At 26.9% G+C, this 18,931-nt stretch overlaps 3 protein-coding genes across 6 annotated transcripts; 2 read left to right on the top strand and 1 right to left on the bottom strand.

Annotated features, from left to right (window-relative positions):
• Positions 1-1,352: 1,352 nt before the first annotated feature.
• LOC127286548 (uncharacterized) lies at positions 1,353-11,880 on the top strand. Of its 3 annotated transcripts, none has more exons than XM_051313008.1 (3): positions 1,353-2,150; positions 10,522-10,731; positions 10,998-11,880. In XM_051313008.1, the coding sequence occupies exons 2-3, from the start codon at positions 10,527-10,529 to the stop codon at positions 11,648-11,650; spliced, it is 858 nt and encodes a 285-aa protein (XP_051168965.1). In that variant the 5' UTR covers positions 1,353-2,150; positions 10,522-10,526; the 3' UTR covers positions 11,651-11,880. The 3 variants fall into 3 exon arrangements, with proteins under 3 accessions (XP_051168965.1, XP_051168967.1, XP_051168966.1); XM_051313010.1 differs by lacking the exon at positions 1,353-2,150 and adding an exon at positions 2,173-2,835; XM_051313009.1 differs by lacking the exon at positions 1,353-2,150 and having other exon boundaries at positions 9,615-10,731.
• Positions 11,881-11,997: 117 nt separating this feature from the next.
• Positions 11,998-15,479, bottom strand: LOC127286546 (uncharacterized). 2 transcript variants are annotated; one of them, XM_051313006.1, is made up of 3 exons: positions 15,367-15,479; positions 14,528-14,713; positions 11,998-14,062 (listed from the first exon to the last, which is right to left on the bottom strand). In XM_051313006.1, exons 1-3 carry the CDS (start codon positions 15,428-15,430, stop codon positions 12,516-12,518), a joined length of 1,797 nt encoding a protein of 598 aa, XP_051168963.1. In that variant the 5' UTR covers positions 15,431-15,479; the 3' UTR covers positions 11,998-12,515. The 2 variants fall into 2 exon arrangements, with proteins under 2 accessions (XP_051168963.1, XP_051168962.1); XM_051313005.1 differs by lacking the exon at positions 15,367-15,479 and adding an exon at positions 14,891-15,041 and having other exon boundaries at positions 11,999-14,062.
• A 616-nt stretch (positions 15,480-16,095) lies between these two features.
• Positions 16,096-17,507, top strand: LOC127286547 (serine protease HTRA2, mitochondrial-like). The gene has a single exon (XM_051313007.1). It carries the CDS (start codon positions 16,190-16,192, stop codon positions 17,471-17,473), a length of 1,284 nt encoding a protein of 427 aa, XP_051168964.1. The 5' UTR covers positions 16,096-16,189; the 3' UTR covers positions 17,474-17,507.
• The last annotated feature ends 1,424 nt before the right edge of the window (positions 17,508-18,931 follow it).

Raw genomic sequence — 18,931 nt, 5'->3', positions numbered from 1 at the left:
AAAATGAATAATACAGTAAATAATAACGGTTGGGACATAAAAATAAAAAAATTTTTTAACAAACATTTTAAAGCAGTAAAAACCGTACAAAATGGAATTTTATTAAATTGAAAAAATCTTTCATACTAATTTTTAATGAAAGAATAATTTCTAATATCATATAATTTTTTCTTTATTATTTTATCCCGTTTATTATAAAATAATTAAATGAAGATATTTTTTTTAAAGAATTGCATATTTTAATTTAAAATATAGTTTTTTAAACTGCGAGTAATAAAAAAGAATTTATTATTTTTGTTTACAACAATCATCCATTAGTTCCGTTTTCTTTTTATTTTTTTTTATTTATAAAAAATCTCATCTTTCAAATAAAAATAGCGATAAAATAAATAAATAAGAAAATATTGACCAAATTTGTCAAAAAAATTAATTTTAACAATTTTTATTTTAGAAATTTGTAACCATAAATGTGTTTTTAAATTTTTGTTTATTATAATTTATTAAAATAAAAATTCCATTTAAATAAGAGTTTTCTTTAAAAATAGAATTTGTGAATCTCATTTTTGAAAGTTTAACATATTTAACTTCGTTTAAAAAAAATTCCCATTTAACAGATAAGTCACTATATTATTCTATTAAAAATGAGGTAATTTTTAATAATAATTAATTATTTTTTATTAATTGATGGTCAAGGCAAGATTTATTTTTAATTAATACATATTTTGATAATTCGAATAATTCAAATTATAAGTAATATTAGTAATATTTATTATATTAAAATTATATTAAGTAGATTATATATATATATAAATTTAACAAAAAAAAAGTGATTTGGTAAAGAAAATTAAATTTTTCAATTTTAGGTGATCCGTTTGAGAAATTCTGACCGAACATAAAAAAAAAAACAAAAGCAGACGAAACCGAGAAAAGGTAAACTCTGGAAAGACACAATAACAGTAGATAACAATACCAATATAACCCAAGAGACTATTTGATGTGAGTTTCAATATATGCTACAAATCCATCAGGTCATAATCTTACAAACCCTCATTTTCATTCAAAGAAAAGAGTCATAAAACTGAGAAGTAATTTTCTCATTTCACAATATGCAGTGAGAAATATTATTTTCTCTATACTGATGCAGCTGCCTCATTATTTTCATATTATTTATTTTTCGGTTTTATTAGATAGGTTAAGAAATAAATATGATATATATTCTGAATATTTCAAAATTTGTATTTTATAATTTGATGGACATATTTTTACGAAACAAAAAAATATCGTCATTTTTGACAAGTAATTTTTTTTCAACCTTATTGATATAGTTTATAAAAAATATATTATATATAAATATTAAATTTTTGTTTCCTTTTTGAATATAAAATCATTGTTATTTTGAGGTTATTGTTTCAAATTTCTTGTATATTGACATAAAATTTACCGGATATTAATTTTTCTATATTTTAGTACTTTTTATGTACTATTGCTGCAGAAAAATGTTGTTTAACAAATAAATATGTATATAACCTCACTTTTTTCTCAAAATAATTATTTTTCTCCAGTTTTAACGCAATAGCAAAGTTTTATATTTTCTTTAATTCTAGACCAAAAAGCTGAGATTCATTCCAATGAGAATAAGTCAAATAAAATATATGTATTTAAGAAAATTATTTATTTTACATTTTTTTTATATGTAAAAAAAGTTGTCACTTTTTTTGAATTTGTACAAATTATATGGAAGTTTATACTACTTTTTGTACATGAACAAAATTTTAAACATGAATACATGGGGCATTGCTGGGGGTATGTACATAGGGCGTATACCTGAGTATCGAAAGTACTTTGAGTGGTTGATGAAAGACAATGAAAGGGAGGGCTCAATGGATTTTGAGGGTTGTGTTAAAATTTGCCAAATCCTGAATATCTTATATCTGTTCGGAAAACCCAGTCAACTCAGTAATTAGTTTGCTTTTAGTCGCAGTCACGTTTGCAGTAAAATCGCATGTGTAGTTCTTGTTCGTAAAACAAATTGCTTGTGAGTAGTTCTGTGTGTGAAAGTGCATTAAATTTGATTATAAGTGGAAATTCTCCAAATATTTCTACAAATTTATTTATTGTGTAGCATTTTGAATCCAAAATCAACATATTATGTAAGTACTTATTTTATTATAAAAATATTTTTATTTATTGATTTCAATTTTGTTATATATTTTATCTATGTTAGATAATTTGTTACGTGTATTTTGATTATTTTTTTAAATTGTCTTTGTGCATGATTAAAAAAAAATATATTATATATAATTTTCTTGTCAATTTTTAAAAATATCTAGTTCATTTTATTTATGACGCTATGTTTACGTGAATGTGATTTGCATGGAACGATGAGTGTTACAAGGATAACAATATATATGTCTGTCTTTCTTTCCCTCTCTCTTTCATAAACCAGTGTTTAACTTATGACCTAGAGTGACGTCACTTTTCAATATATCGTATTACTTGTTGCCAAACAATGCATTCAAAACATTGGATCGGATCACTTTTTTTAATAATAACTTTTAAAAAACTAATTTTTAAACATAAGTGTATTAGTAAATTTTTTTTAATTTATTAAGAGCTATTTTTAAAAATATTGAAATCAATAAATCAGTTTTTATTGTTTTAAAAAATATTGATAAATGACAAATAATTTATTATACACTTATTTGAAAATAAGTTTTTAAAAAGTTATTATTTAAAAAACTGATTTGATCCATTGTTTTGAGTATATTGTTTAGCCTCAAGTCATTGGAGCGAATTAGTTTTTTAAAAATAACTTTTGAAAAAATAATTTTGGTGGTATTGGTGATAGTGGTAGTTGACGAGTATTATGACAAATGGCGAATGTTGAAAATGGAAACAACCTTTACATGGCTGCGTTGAAAACTGCGACTATAAATTGATGGAGCATTTACACCTTTGGTAAAAAAAAATTTTACTTTGATTTTCCGAAATGCAAAAATCTGATTGGTTGTCCATTATCAATCAGATTGTAAACAACCAATCAGATTTGTGTATTTTGGAAAATGGAAAATAAATTTTTTTTTTACCAAAGGTGTAAATGCTACATGACTACAAAAATATGAACATGCTCCCGCCATCGGAAAGCCGTTTAACTTGTGACATAGCGTAACGTCAATGAATCGAATAACTTTTTTTTACAAATAACTTTTGAAAAAATAATTTTAAATCCAAGTGTAATGGTAATAAAATATTTTTTATTAATCAAGATCAATTTTTTAAAACACTAAAATTAAAAAATTAATTTTTATTATTTTAAAAATAGATCTCGATAAATAAAAAATATTTTACCAAAATACACTTGGGGTCAATAATTAATTTTTCAAAAGTTTTTTTTTAAAAACTGATTCGCTCCATTGACTTCAACGCATTGCATGTCTTCCGACGAGCCGCCATTTTGAAAAGTGACGTCACGCAACGTCACAAGTTGAACTGCCTTATTGTGTGATAGAGTATTTACATCTTTGGTAAAAAAATTTTTTTTTTTGCATTTTCCGCAACCTGATTGGTTGTTCACATTCTGATTTATAATGGACAGCCAATCATATTTTTGTATTTCAGAAAATCAAAGTAGAAAATTTTTTTATTAAAGGTGAAATGGAGCTGTCACACCTCGGCTGCAGGAGCAGTTGCCTATGGCAACCGTGTAAGAGTAAGAGAGATAGAAGATTTTCCATCTCTCTTACTCTTACACGGTTGCCATTGGCAACTGCTCCTGCAGGCGAGGTGTGACCGCTCCATAAATGCTCCATTAGTTCATTGCGATATTTCGAATTCGAGTATGGCGTCTGATAAATGGAAGGAAAACAAACATACGACACAATGTTATTCTTATATGGGAAAAAAAATATTCGTTTCCACTTATATATCAATTTTATTCATATTTTCAACATCGAGAACGCTTGTTGATATATAATAAAATTAAAATGTGTTGTGTAAAATGTATTTACTTTTACTTCATGTCAACAAGCGGCTTATATGTTCATAATATGAGTATAATTGATAAAACTAGAAACATTTTTTTTCATAAGAATAACATTGTGTAGTCTGTTTGTTTTCCCTCCAGCCATTTGACGTCACAAGTGACAGAGCCTAATTATTGTTTTGATTGGTTTTATGCATTAAAAAAAAAAATTTCTGACCATCAAAATGAAACTCAAAAGTAAATTTGACTTTTTCGGGGTGAAAGGTACGATTTTTTGATTAATCGAAAGTTGATGAGGTTTTTCCAAAAAAAATATGTAGAAAAAGTGGAACAAGAATGTTTATAAATATTGATAATTAACATTTTTTGCTTTTTTACCATTTTTTATAATTTTTCACTATTTTGTAATATTTAAACATTCTCGTTTCATTTTTTCAACAATATATTTTTATAGGAAAAAACCTCATCTTTCGATTAAAAAAGAAAAACCGTATTTTTCACCTCGAAAAAGTCAAATCTATTTTTGAGTTTCATTTTTTTCAAAAATGAATATTACCAACTGAAAGAGCATCAAAAAAGCTTTCGAAACTGATATTAATATAAAATTTTTATTTTAATACTTAAGAGAAAAAAAATAATTACAAGAAAAAAGCTATTTTTATTCCCTTTTACGACTTCACATGAAATCCCCCATATTTGGGCGATTCAAAGTAAAATGTACCTATATGACATTTAAATTCAATAAATATATTTTTTTTCTTCTTTATAGAAATAAAAAGTTTATTTATAATTTTTTTTATTGATAAGTGCTCAAATCTTCAAGTTATAATTTTTATATATCTTGTTTTTTTGAGTTGTTTAAAAATAGACCTTATTTCAATGACATCTAACTATAAAAAAGAATTTGAATTTAGGAATTATGGTTATGATAAAAAAAAGGTTTCAATTTTTCATCGACTTTCGAAATATGTTTAAAAAAATTTGAATTTGTTTATAAAATTTTTTTAAAAAATTGTTTACTATTTTTCAATATTTAAATATTCTTGTCCCATTTTTTCAACAATGTATTTTTGGGACGCATGATTATGTTCTAAAAATCATTAGTAAGAATTTTCATTTTATGTAATTTCATTTGTCCTAATTACTTTTGAGCTGAATTTTAATTTGTTCGAATTAGTATTTTGCAGAATATTCATCAAAACGATATTTCTATATTACAGGATTTTTACACTGAAAAAAAAAATTATTTGATTCAAATACCGGTGTATTTGGTTATTATCAAATAAATATTTACTTGAATCAAATATTTCTTATTTAAATAAAATAAATGTTATTTGCTTCAAATACTGAAATATTTGATTCAAATACTATATATTTGCTTCAAATAAAAAATATTTGATTCAAGTAAATATTTATTTGATAATAACCAAATACACCGGTATTTGAATCAAATAAATTTTTTTTTCAGTGTATATATAACCGAAAATTCACTTTTACAAAATTTTTATTTTTTCGAATTTTCATTTAACACACCTAATATACATTTTAAATAATTTTTATTGAGTAGAATATTTCATTGCATAGAATTTTCTTTCTGATGAAGTTTCATTTCTTCGAATTGTTATTTGATATAATTTCTATATATAACTGATTTTTCATACTACAGAATTTTTACTTAACCGAAAAATTATTTAATAGAATTTCTAATTAATAGAATTTTTACTTGTCCGAAATTGTAAATGACCGAAAAAACAATCAACAGAAAGATTCGGCGCGATTTTTAAAATCAATCAATTAAAAATTATCCATAAAATTGTTTTGATTTTAAAAATCGCGCCGAATCTTTCTGTCGATTGTTTGTTCGGTCATTCGCAATTTCGGACAAATGAAAATTCTGTTAAATGATTTTTCGGTTAAGTAAAAATTCTATAGTATGAAAAATCGGTTAATATATAAATTATATCAAATAATAATTCGAACAAATGAAAATTCATCTGAAAGAAAATTCTATGCAATGAAATTATGCCCAATAAAAATTCTTTAAAATGCCTATTATGTTTAATGATAATTCGAGCCAATAAAAATTCTGTCAAATAAAATTTCGATCAAACAAAAATTCTGTGAAGTGAATTCTCGGTTATATAAAAATTCTTTAATATAGAAAATCGTTTTAATGCATATTCTGCAAAATACTAATTCGGCTCAAAAATAATTATGACAAATGAAATTCCATAAAATTAAAATTCTAACTAATAATTTTTAGAACATAATCATGTGTTTCGTATGTTTATACGAAAGAACCTCAGCTTTCGATTTAAAAAAATCGTACCTTTCACCTAGAAAAAGTCAAGTTTATATTAGAGTTTAATTTTTTTTTTAAATGCATATTACCAAGCCAAAGAGCAACAAAGAAGTTTTAGAAACTGATATTGATAAAAAAAATTTATTTCGATATTTAAGAGAAAAAAAATTAATTATCTAATTAGTGATCAAATGGAAAAAATTGCTTATTTGTAATTATTTTTTTCATTTAAATATCGAAATAAAATTTTTTATCAACATCAGTTTCGAAAGTTTTTTATGATACTCATTCCATTGGTAATATGCATTTTTGAAAGAAAATGAAACTTAAATATTAATTTGATTTTTTCTAGGTAAAAGGTTCAATTTTTTTATTGATCGAAAGCTGAGATTTTTTCCTACAAAAATATATAATTGAAAAAATGGGACAAGAATGATATTGAAAAATAGTAAAAAAAAATTATTATAAAAGGTCAAAAAAAAGCAAAAAAATTTTAATTATCAATATTTAATCATTTTTGACCAATTTTTTTAACTATATATTTTTGTAGGAAAATACCTCAGCTTTCGTTTTAAAAAAATCGTACTTTCAACATCTATGAGTACTACAAATACCCCGAGTTTAAGCGTGATCGGAGAAAAATTTTTTTGAACCTTGATCACTTCACGTGTGATCCCCCATATATATAAATTAACCTCAAAAGTTATATTTAATCACGCATTCAGAGAATCTACCAATGCAATTGAATCAAATATACATAGGGTAACTGTGATTAATTCTGCTGATTTTCAGTGTAGGTTAACTTTGCAAAGCTTGTCTGAGCTCATTTTTAAACCAAATGTCGTTATTTCAATTACAAATGAAAGTTTTATTATTACATGCTGCTAATAAATTAAAGTTAGGTTTATTGGGCACTTCCTGCATTTAAAAATATCAATTAAAAAATAATTGTAAATGAGGGTATTGTTGTTGAGATGTCGGTATTCCTGTGAGGCATTTACTAACCAAACACCAATTCCTGTGCGGGTATAACTGTAGAAAATCAGGCTGCGCATGACACAATGATCTGAGTGACCGGTAACGTCAACAAAGAAGTTAGGTTATGTCTTTATTGCGAAGAGTTGCGCAGTGAACGTATTTAAAAATCGCAGGAATACCCACAAGCAATGAAAATATTGCTGGTAATACAGTTTTAAGAAATATTAATTATAAACAAATAAAAAATGAGTAACTAAATATTTATTTAAAATAATAAAGCCTACTTTATTGAATAGTAACACTAAATTGTGTATATTATTGAAAATGTTGAAAATATAAACGTTTTCTGATAAGTGTTCATGGCTGCCATATTCCATAATTTCATGGAAATTCAGTTATAGTCTTTCAAATAAGATGTAGAATAATTTTTGCAGTTATTTTGAACAAATCATATATTCATAAATGATAAATAATAATAACTTTATAAAAACTGCAGCAATTGGTACACCCGCAGGAATACCCTCAGTTACCCTATAACAACGTTTTTTCCCATAATGGCGCACTCACACCTTTTTGGCTGCCTGCCTGCAGGTTACCATGGCAACGCACGAGTGTAAGTGAGACAGAAAATTTGAATATTCAAATTTTTCAATTTTCTGTCGCACTCACTCTCTTGCATTGCCATGGTAACCTGCAGGCAGCCAAAAAGGTGTGAGAGCGCCTTAAGATTAACATTGTGTCGTCTGTTTTTTTCCCTCCAGCTATCTGACGTCATACTCGAACTCGAAATATCTCGATGAACTGACACAGCCTAATTGCAGGTTATGGTGACTCATAGGCCGTTTCCGAATTGGGATTTTTGTATACACGTATTATACATGAATTTTCTACGTGTGTATTATACATAAGCCTAATTTTGAGAAACATAACCCTCAATCTGCTTGTTTCGAATTTCCAGTTTTCAAAAGTTCTGATATTGTAAAAAATTAATTATCGATGCTTTGATAAAATTTAAATTATATTAGTATTTCTCTTCTAAAGTGAGAACGGAAGCACATTTAAAATGTTAAAAAATTTTACGAAATTATTGCAAATAGAATAATATTATTTAACTCAACTGAAAGTTCTCAATTGACCAATATTTAACTATTTTATTTATTAATTAATACTTATTTATCAACAATAAACCAGAAAGTAAATAACAAAAGAGGTTATGTTGCCATTGATGCGGCTACAATGTCGAAAACCTGGTTTTCTACAGTATTATACGTATAATACGTCATTTATGTATTATACGTTGAAAACTTCCAGAAAAGCACTTTTACCCATCTCTGCACAACGGCAATTCAACTTGTGACATAGCGTGCCGTCACTTTTCAAAATGACGGCTCGTCGGAAGACATGCAATGCATTGAAATCAATGAAGCGAATCAGTTTTTTAAAAATAACGTGTGAAAAAATTATTTTTAAACACAAGTGTAATTGTAAAATATTTTTTATTTATCGACATCTATTTTTTAAAATAATAAAAATTAATTTTTTAATTTTAGTGTTTTAAAAAATAGATCTTGATAAATAAAAAATATTTTACCATTACACTTGGATTCAAAAATTATTTTTTGAAAAGTTATTTTCAAAAAACTGATTCGCTTCAATGACTTCAATGCAGTGTATGTCTTCCGATAAGCCGCTATTTTGAAAAATGCTGTCACGTTATCTCACAAGTTGAACTGCCTTATGTGTGACGACAGCACGTTAGGGATCTGAAATACTGCAACACGCTATCTGGTGGCAGATTCTGAAACTAATTTAACGTGGTCAAATTCAAAATTTCACGTTTGTTTACACGTGCTAACGTTGAGTTTCACAATTTCTAATCTAAAAGTTTTGTTCAAATTAAAGTAATTATAAAAATAATTGATTCTAAAAAAGAGGAAAACATTCAGTGAATGAAATTTAGCCCAAAAGAAACAAAAATCAAGCAATATTGTTCTGTTTTTGATTATACAAAGCTTGTGTCAACATAGAACTTAGATTTTCTGCTTCCAATTCTATATCAAATTGAAAAATTATTCTCATATAAATATTCAGAAAATGGACCTTTTCAAATGACATTTTCTTTTTCTGATATCAAATAATTTTTTTAATTTTCTGTGAATTCACATGTATTTGCCACAAACTGACCCCGCTGTCGACGGCCATATTATTTTGTGACGTCATGATTTTATATCCCTAATGTAGAGTCAGCTTTCAACGCAGCCATGTAAAGGTTGGTTTCCATTGTCCCCACTCGCCATTTATCATAATGCTCGTCAACTACCACCACACTTTGCTCATCTAGTAAAAATTTAATGATTTTATTGTTAAAATTAAAATATTGAAAAAAATTCAATGAATATTCCAGTGATATTAAGGGAATATTCCACAGTTATATTGATTTTTTAAAGTAATAAAATCATGGAAATGTGTTATAAATTGTTATTTGAATATTCCCTTAATGGCACTTGAGTTGGGTTCTTAAAAATATGTTTCAAAAAATTAAAATTTAATAAAACTATTATAACCAGCTTAAGGTCATGTGATCGTTGAAATTCCATATGAAATTGTTTTCCATATAGAATTTCTCGTAAAATATTCGATAGATTGAGTTGACAAAATATTAATATAATTTAGCGCATTACAAATAATCTTTATTCTATTTTTAATCTCACTACAAAATTTTACCTTAATCCATCGAGTATTTTGTGAGAGAGTTGCTGAGTATAATGACAAATGAAGTCAGAACAATCACATGGCCTTAAGGCTGTGTCCATATAATGGGCTTCTTATGTAAACATTAGAGAAGAAAACAAAATGAATACAATAGATTTTTTATGAATTTTCTTGTATTCGTTATATATTCTATGCTATTTAAAAAATTCTTTTTAATAATTTTATATTTTATTTATTTATATTCTTTTACAATATATTATATATATATATATATATGAGGAAGCAAATTGATTTTTTCCTAATTCTACCTATAAAAAGAAATATTTTTTCTAAACAACAACTGTTCTCGAATTATTTTATTAATTAAAGAAAGGGCTATTTTTTAAACAATTGACCATATATATCTTTGCTAAAAATTATTGTATCTAATTTTTAAAAAAATCTTTTTTTTAGACTTTTATAAAAAAAATGTTACGTAAATTTTTTCTTTTGACAAATATATGATAATTTAAAAAACTTCAATAACCAATTTTATTTGTACCAACAGATAAAATGGAATCCATCTTTAATTTTGGAACAATCATGACCTCCTTTGTGACTCCAACAGCTGATGATGTAACCCCTCATCGGCAGCTTGAAGATTTTGGTTCTGGATCGGTGACGTCCAACAATTTTGGGACCGCTGAAGCGATTGTTCAGGAGGAGAATCTGTTTTTGGAGCAAGCCGAAATATTAGAGAAGGCAATTTCTAAAATTGGTAAGTGTTAATATTGAATCCCTTCATAAATGTATTTTGTTTAAATACCAGTGCAGAAATTTTCTCACTTTGCCCTATTTAAAATTAGGCTTCGACTAACGATTTCTCTCTCAGCGAATTGAATTTTTTGGCATATTAAAAATTAAATTTAACGCTCTATAATTTATATTCTTTGAAAATTATATCTCTTTTTCTTGTTTTCTTTCTCAGTCGATTACACTGGGTTTTTTTGTATTTGATCTTTAAAACTTATTTATTAATTTCAGAAATGAAAAATGAACTTGCGGCATTCGACGTTACAACAACTTCGACGCAGTTCTGCAATTCAAAGTCAAGGAAGCGGCAAAGTAGTTATGATGATGATAAACTATTTCTACTTTTAGCTGCTGAATTGGCAAAATTGAAGGATGAATTAATATTTCATCCGGAAATTGAAATGCAGAACAAAGCTGCAACTCCAAATCGGCTTAATTCAATGAAGATTCAAGCGAAATCTGAAGTCCAATTCAAGAAGGAGCATCAGAAAAGGAAAACGCCTTGCCAACATAAGAATTGCCAAAAACGGCACGTGCGAAATCCTCAACAAGATCGCTTCTGGGCGGCTAAAATGATAAGACCTGATGTATCGATGCCTTCTCTGTATAGCAATTCTGCTGTGCAAATGGCTGAACCCCAGAATGCTATACATATTTTCCATTCCTTCTCTACCTCTGAACAATTTCAACAGCAATTTCCCTTCTTTCCTACCTTTGATCAAATTGATCCACAATCTTCTTCCTTGCAATCCCAAATAAAAATTCTTCAACAATATTTCCAGTCCCCACATTTTCCTCAGCAAATTGATCCAGTAGATAACTTCCACGTACCTCCAGTAAAAGAAATTTACTCTATTCCACAAGGCTTCCATGTAATTCATTAACATAAAGTAAAATACTTAAAAAATTTTAACTTTGTAAATATGTAATTTTTTAAGCAAATTATATTAGTATTTGTATAAATTAATGTATTTTTTTCTTTTTTTAACTGTATGCTATTATATTTATTTTATTATTAAGTATTTACATCTATATTATTATTTAATTTATTTTGTAATATTATTACGTATCTTATTTTCATTTTGTATACAAATATTATTTTGTATTCAAATATTATTTTGTATTGTAAGGACATTTTTGTATTTTTTAAGTAATTTTATATTGTACAACTATTTATTATGTAATTTGTACAAATGTTAAATACAATGTTTTGCTTATAATGTCCTCGCTATATTTATTTTGAAATTGAAATGGTCGTACAACTCGGACTATAATACATATTCGTTTTAATGTTAAAGATAAATAAATGTTATATGTATTTTTATTGATTAGTTTAAGTATTATTTTTATTTTAATTTCTATTCTAAACTTTAATATAAACATTAAATTTTATAATTTTGCTAAGAATTGTTTGTTTTGTGTATCAAGGTAAGTGATATTTTCAATAAACAATTAATAAGTGTTTGTGGTTATTTCTAAAAATTGACTACATGTCAGGCCATTTGGAGCATTTATATGCTTCACAATTGACTGCATCAGGTTGTTCAGAAGAATATGTATAATTTAGAGTATGAATTTTGGCCAAGTCAATTAAGAAGAATAGATCTATGACCCATATAAAGGTCGCTTAACAATATTATTATTATATATTTATATAATAAATTGTGCTGCGGACAAGCTTCTTGAAGAAGTTTCTCGACCATTGATATATTGATATATAGAAATAATATATATATATATAAATAATCTTTAATCGATTAATAGAGTAATATTGTAAGCCTCAAAGAAAAATGGAGATATTAACTTTCTTTCTGGATAACCTCTCTGACAAGGATTCCAATCAAATCTTTTAACTCGAGAGCACATAGTGCCTACATATTGTGTACCGCTAGAATTTATGTCGCCTGTAAATTTTACTTGATATAAATCTGAAGTTACTGGAATATGATTGTCAGTATCATATTCTAATTTTTTATCTGTAATAAATATATAATTAACCTTCTGAAGTCGTTCTTGACCAGGTTTATTATTAGGTACAGCAACCCATGAATATGTGTCATGATTTCTGCCTTTATTGTATAACATACCACCAAAAATAGTGATTGTATATTTTATATATTCTAAAAATTTTAAATCACTTATTGTAATATTTTCAAGTTGCGAATCTATACTATCTTTTATGCTTTTGCATTTATCTGGTAAATTAAAACAATCAGCAGCTCCTTTATGTGCTTTCATTAGTATACGTATATTATTATTTGCTTTAGAAAGTACTGAATTTGCGTTATTAACAAAGGCAGCTTCTAACTCTATCGGATATCCCATATTAAAAAAAGGATAAAGTTTTTGTTGATAGTAATCATTTTCCTTGAGTTTACTAGTTAGTTCATCGCGATATTTTATGACTTCTGTAGTGACTAAAGAGGCAGGAGAAATAAGACCAATATACTCAATTGGATAGTACTGACTAAAAGCAATACCAAGTGGTGTTAATCCTGTATTATTTTTAAAAGAAAATTGTTTTGAAAATTCATCTTTTCCATAATCCAATAAACCACTGGCTGCTTTTATACAGTTAGCCATTGTTAACAGACTACATGTCAGAGCATAGTACTGACCAGTGCTATCTTTATTTAATATTTTAGAAATTTGACTAGGTTCTCCTCCAATTTGAAAGGCTTGTATTACAACAGAACCACTAATTTTGTACATAGTAGAAATACTTTGTATTTTCTCTGCAGCGCTAACAATATTGCCAAACGCAGTACCAACTTTTGCTTCAAATTCTTTTTTTTCCTGAGAATTGCTAAATTTAATATTCAGCCCCATGATCAATAATGCGCCCTGTTGATAAGAAGTAATATAATGATCACCACACAACAGCCCGAAATATGGATTTTTACCATCGTTATAAAAACCTTTCCCAGATTCAGTCAATGCTTTATCACCATACCCAGCAAGTTGTACTGCGACATTATTTGTAGCGTACTCATAATAATTTAATGATGTTGCATAATCCCTATCTTGAACAGATCTTATGTAACTTGCTTTTGCTTCTGCAGAGAACATTTCATACTTTCCACTAATACTTACAGATATTCCCAATTTACTTTCTAATTCTAAATAAGATATTGAAGTATCTAATTGAATGTACGCTTGTTGTTCAGAAGTGGATGACACAGTTGCGTTGTAACATACTTGTGGAACTATTTGTTGCGTATCTCCTGAATAACCAGCACCAGCGATAATGTTTCCATTTTTATACTGCCTCATTTGTGGTGTCACTTCTTTCATTTCTATAAGCAATATATTATTTTTGTGTATACTTTAAATTAAAACTTCACCTTCAAAGGTGATTAATGTCACGGAAAAAGAGAAAGAATATTTGTTAATGTTTTTTAATATCGAGATTCTACTCGAATTGAAAGAAAATCATCTAAACGGAACATGCAATTTCAGGCAAATAAAAATTCAGCGTTTTAAGACTTCTACGAAATAGAAATTTGGTACCTGAAAATTCCGTTAATTAAAAATTCTTTCAAAAAGAAATTCTGACAAATGTTAATTGGAAAAATTAAAAATCGTCTGAAAAATAATTATACCTAATAAAATTGTTGAAAATGAAAATTCTAGATAATAATTCTTATTCGATACTCATGCGCCCTAATTTCTTTGTGGTCAAAACATATATTATGTATACTATTTCCATTTTTTTAATTTGATAAAAATACAAACATTGATAATATTCAATTTGATATTACCATTTCCTGACTGATATCCAGCAAAGACTTTGTAAACAAGAGAGTCTGACGGGATAGAATTGTTCCCAGAGTACGTAGGATCATTTTTGTCTAATAAGTGAATTTGGTATCCTATTTCCATGTTATCCTGCTCAGATTTCCTTGATTGTAGGTTAGCTGCTTTATCCGTGACATCGGCATCGTGTGCTTTTAATAAAAAGTAAAATAAACTCTTTTAAATATTTTTTAGACTCATTTGTTTTAATAGTTTAAATGTAAGATCTTTTTAGTTTAATCAAACTAGCTCAAAAAACTTTACTTTTAGAAAATTGTTCATAACAAATAATCTATTTACAAAACTATTATATAATTAAAATTTAATACCGTTGCTGCTGAGAGACTTATATATAATTATAGAAAAGAAAAAAAGTAATATTTTCGTTTTAAAGTGAAAACAGTAGTTCATCTACTTTGAAGTGAAACTTGTTTGCAAAATAAATACATTAGTCGACAAAAGTTTATATACGGTTTATATGCTGAAAATATAATCTGTTTGTGGGTCACGTAAAAGATTTAAAAAATATTTTACTGCTGTCCATGTACTTTGAATCATATATTCCAAAACTGATTAATTGCAACTAATCGGAAAATCGAAAAAATAAAAAATTTAACTAAACTACAGAAAGTCTAAATGATAAAATAATCAGCAATAATTGCTTATAATTTTAAAAAATTTAAAGTTTAATTTTGTTATGATATCATTTATATTTGAGATTAAATTAATTTTTATTAATAAAATTATATAATTAGTTAAATAAACTAGTTGATAATTTAGTTAAATAAAAGAAATAAATAATTACCATCTGTGCTAATAGATATTATTGAAAATGTTACAGCAAAAATGAGAAATAACATAAACCTCATTTTAATAATGTGAACTGATGGAATATATTTAAAGATAAGAAATTAAGAAATGAGTCTAAATTACTCTTTTATATATGTTGAATCAAGGTCAACTATCTTATGCCGACAGGGGCGGAGGTAGAACACATAATACATATTTAATTAAAAGTAAATAATTTTTTAAACAAACAATAAAACATAAGATAGTAATTTAAACATTATTATTTTACATATGTTTTTATTAAAAGAAATGACCAGGAATAGTTTTCAATGTCAAAATTTATTGTAAGAGAAAAATAAAAATAAACTAGTTAGAAATTTGTTATCAGCGTAACTTCATCATGTAGTTTCTTTTCTTTTAATGCTAAAAAATTAAATATGAAAAACTACAAAGGTGAATACCATAATCGATAAAATTATACAGTCTATATATATCGATAATGTCACATTGTAAACTTAACCTCCAGTGCTTCGTCTCACAGAATGTCTCAAGACTTCAATTCACTACATTTAACCTACTATTTGTTTATTATAAATAATTAAATTTGATTAAAATTCTCGAGTATTTTCAAGTATGACTAATTTTAAAATAAATTTATCATCCGTAATATAATTTATTTAATAATAACTTTTGTTGATATAATATTTAAAAAATTTTGAAACTAAAAAACTAACTATTTCAGAAATTGATTTCAAATTCAAGAAAATGTGAATTTTATCAATATTATTTGGAAATGGGAACTAAAAAAGGATAAAATTTGTTATCAAGATCAATTTATAATGTCATTCTTTAAAGCAACGCAGTTTTTGTGTACAAATATTAGATTACGAATTTCAACTCTACCTGTAAAGAATCAAATTCGATTTTATTCAATGCACAATAGACAAGCAAGAAAGCCATCTAAATATCCAGGTTTTCTACTTTGTACCTTCATTTTCAGTACAGCTCTTGGCTACACTTTTTTTAAATCAAAAGAATATGATTTTCCATCTGCACATGATGTTTTTAATTTTTTTCTATCAGGCATCAGTTCCGTACAATTTAACCTTTATGACATTAGCCAAAATAGAAGTAAATATAATTTTATTGCTGACGTCGTCGAAATTTGTGCACCATCAGTTGTATTGGTACAAGTAAAAGATTCCAAAAAATCTGGTATTTCAGCAAAAAATCCTTCAGTTTTTGCTAATGGATCTGGATTCATAGTTAGGCAAGATGGTTTAATACTTACAAATGCTCATGTTGTTATGATTGTCATGAAGAAATCAAATCTTTCTGTCACGGTACGACTTTTGGATGGATTTACTTACGATGCAGTTGTTGAAGACATTGATTTGGAATCAGATCTTGCGACATTGAGAATAAATAAGAAAAATTTGCCTGTTATAAAATTAGGAAATTCAAAAAATTTAAGACCAGGAGAATTTGTTGTAGCAATTGGATCTCCACTTTCCTTAAGTAACTCCATTACAAGCGGTGTTGTCAGTAGTCCAAATAGACGAAGTGAAGAATTAGGAATTTCTCACAATCAAATGAGTTATATTCAAACTGATGCAGCAATTACTTTTGGAAATTCTGGAGGACCTCTAGTGAATCTTGAGGGTGAAGTTATTGGAATAAATGCAATGAAAGTGACTCCAGGAATTTCGTTTGCTATTCCAGTAGACTATGCCAAAGAATTTTTGCGAAAGTCTGAGGCAAAGAGAAAAGGGAAAATTTTTTCAATTCAACAGTTTAAGAATGAAGAACTAGAAAGGAAGAGATATTTGGGAATTACAATGTTCACTCTTATTCCAGAAATTATTTTTGATATGCAACACATCATCGGAAGTGGTTTTCAGCTCATTAAACATGGAGTTCTAATTTGGAAAATAATGGAAGGTTCACCAGCTGACTTAGGTGGTTTAGAGAATGGTGATATTATCACCCATGCCAATAGTACACCTGTTAATTCAACTAGAAATATTTATGAAGCACTTGATGGAACAGGACCTTTGCTATTAACAATAATAAGGAGAGGTCAAATTTTGGAATTTAATATTGAGCCTGAAAATTTAAAATAAAAATTTCACGTAATTCAGTATTTCTATTTGTCTAAGAAAATGGAATCAAAAAATCTAGTTCAGATATAAAAAAATACATATTCTTTATTTAATGACAACTTAAACATTATAATCAATATAAAGGTTGAAAAGGAATCGATTGACAAATCTGACCTTTAGCGTGAGACTTAAAATTCGCAGTTCCACCAGTCTTGTTCAGTAAGTAGAAGAAGTGTACTAAAATAATTCACGCAATTAGAAATTCTTCATTATTAAATTTGTAATCTTAAGTGTTTAAAAAACTGTCATTGCTAACAAAAATTTTCAACTACATATTTTTTTGATATATATACAATATGAAATTTATTATAAACATTTTAATTGCAACTTTTTGCGGACTCGGTTACATCTATGGAAAAACATTTATCACACGTTATGATTGGTGTGATTATTTAGTAACAATCCTTGAACAAGATACTAAAATTGATCAACTGCTGTTATTGTATGAAGCCGATTTCAACAACAGTGGAATTTATCAAATTGCGAAAAATGTTTCCCGAATTAAACCAACACAAATTGCTGATTTTAGGAATATTACAAATTTTAACAATCAACGGATGCTCATATTCCCTCTACTTAAGACAACGTTGATTCTTATTGTTTCCAGCAGAAATTCCAATCAAAATTTATCAAATATTTACAATGTTATGAGATCTATTGTTGAGTTATCAACACCACATCCACGTCCCAAGGTACTGATTATAACAAAAGTTAAAAAACGCGCAACATATCAAAATTTCTTTCATCAATTGTGGTCTAAACAATTTTTGGATCTCTCAATCTTAGAGGTTAAAGAAATTTTTCCAGGAAACTCGAATCGCGAAATTGCTAAACTACACCATTACAATCCATTCACTGGAATATCTGTTATAAAAAAATTCTCAAAAAAGAGCATTTTGTTTCCTAACAAACTTCGTGATTTAAACGGTTATCAAATAAAAGCAGGAATATTTCACTATCCACCTTACGTCTACGTTAAACGCAATTCAACAGGACATGTTCTAAACGTTGAAGGGCCAGACATTAATTGGATGGTCGTGATGTCAAAGTATTTAAATTTTACCTTGGAGATAGTGATTTCAAATACTTCAAACTGGGATATAATAAATTGTAATAAAGTTAAAAATGTCGGCATTATGAATAAAACAATTCACAATGAAATTCAATTTATTGCTATTCAATCTGCATTCTACGATACATGCTTAAACAATTTTGTCGCTATTTCAAAAGGTACAAGATTATTTAGATTCGTTGCTCCAGCACCAATTTTGCCAAGTGATGTTGCAATTTTCACAAACGAATTACAACTATTTAATCTAAGCATTATTTTATCTCTCTTTTTGATACCAGTATTAATAGCCAGGTACTTTAATTTTGATCGTCAAAATTGGACAATGATGTATACTATTCAAATGGTAC

The sequence above is a fragment of the Leptopilina boulardi genome, unplaced genomic scaffold, assembly GCF_019393585.1.
Source record: "Leptopilina boulardi isolate dan_hultmark-lab unplaced genomic scaffold, ZJU_Lbou_2.1 LbouV2_362, whole genome shotgun sequence".
Taxonomy (NCBI): domain Eukaryota; kingdom Metazoa; phylum Arthropoda; class Insecta; order Hymenoptera; family Figitidae; genus Leptopilina; species Leptopilina boulardi.
Note: the sequence above shows the minus strand (reverse complement) of the source record. Positions and strands in the feature narration are given on the sequence as shown.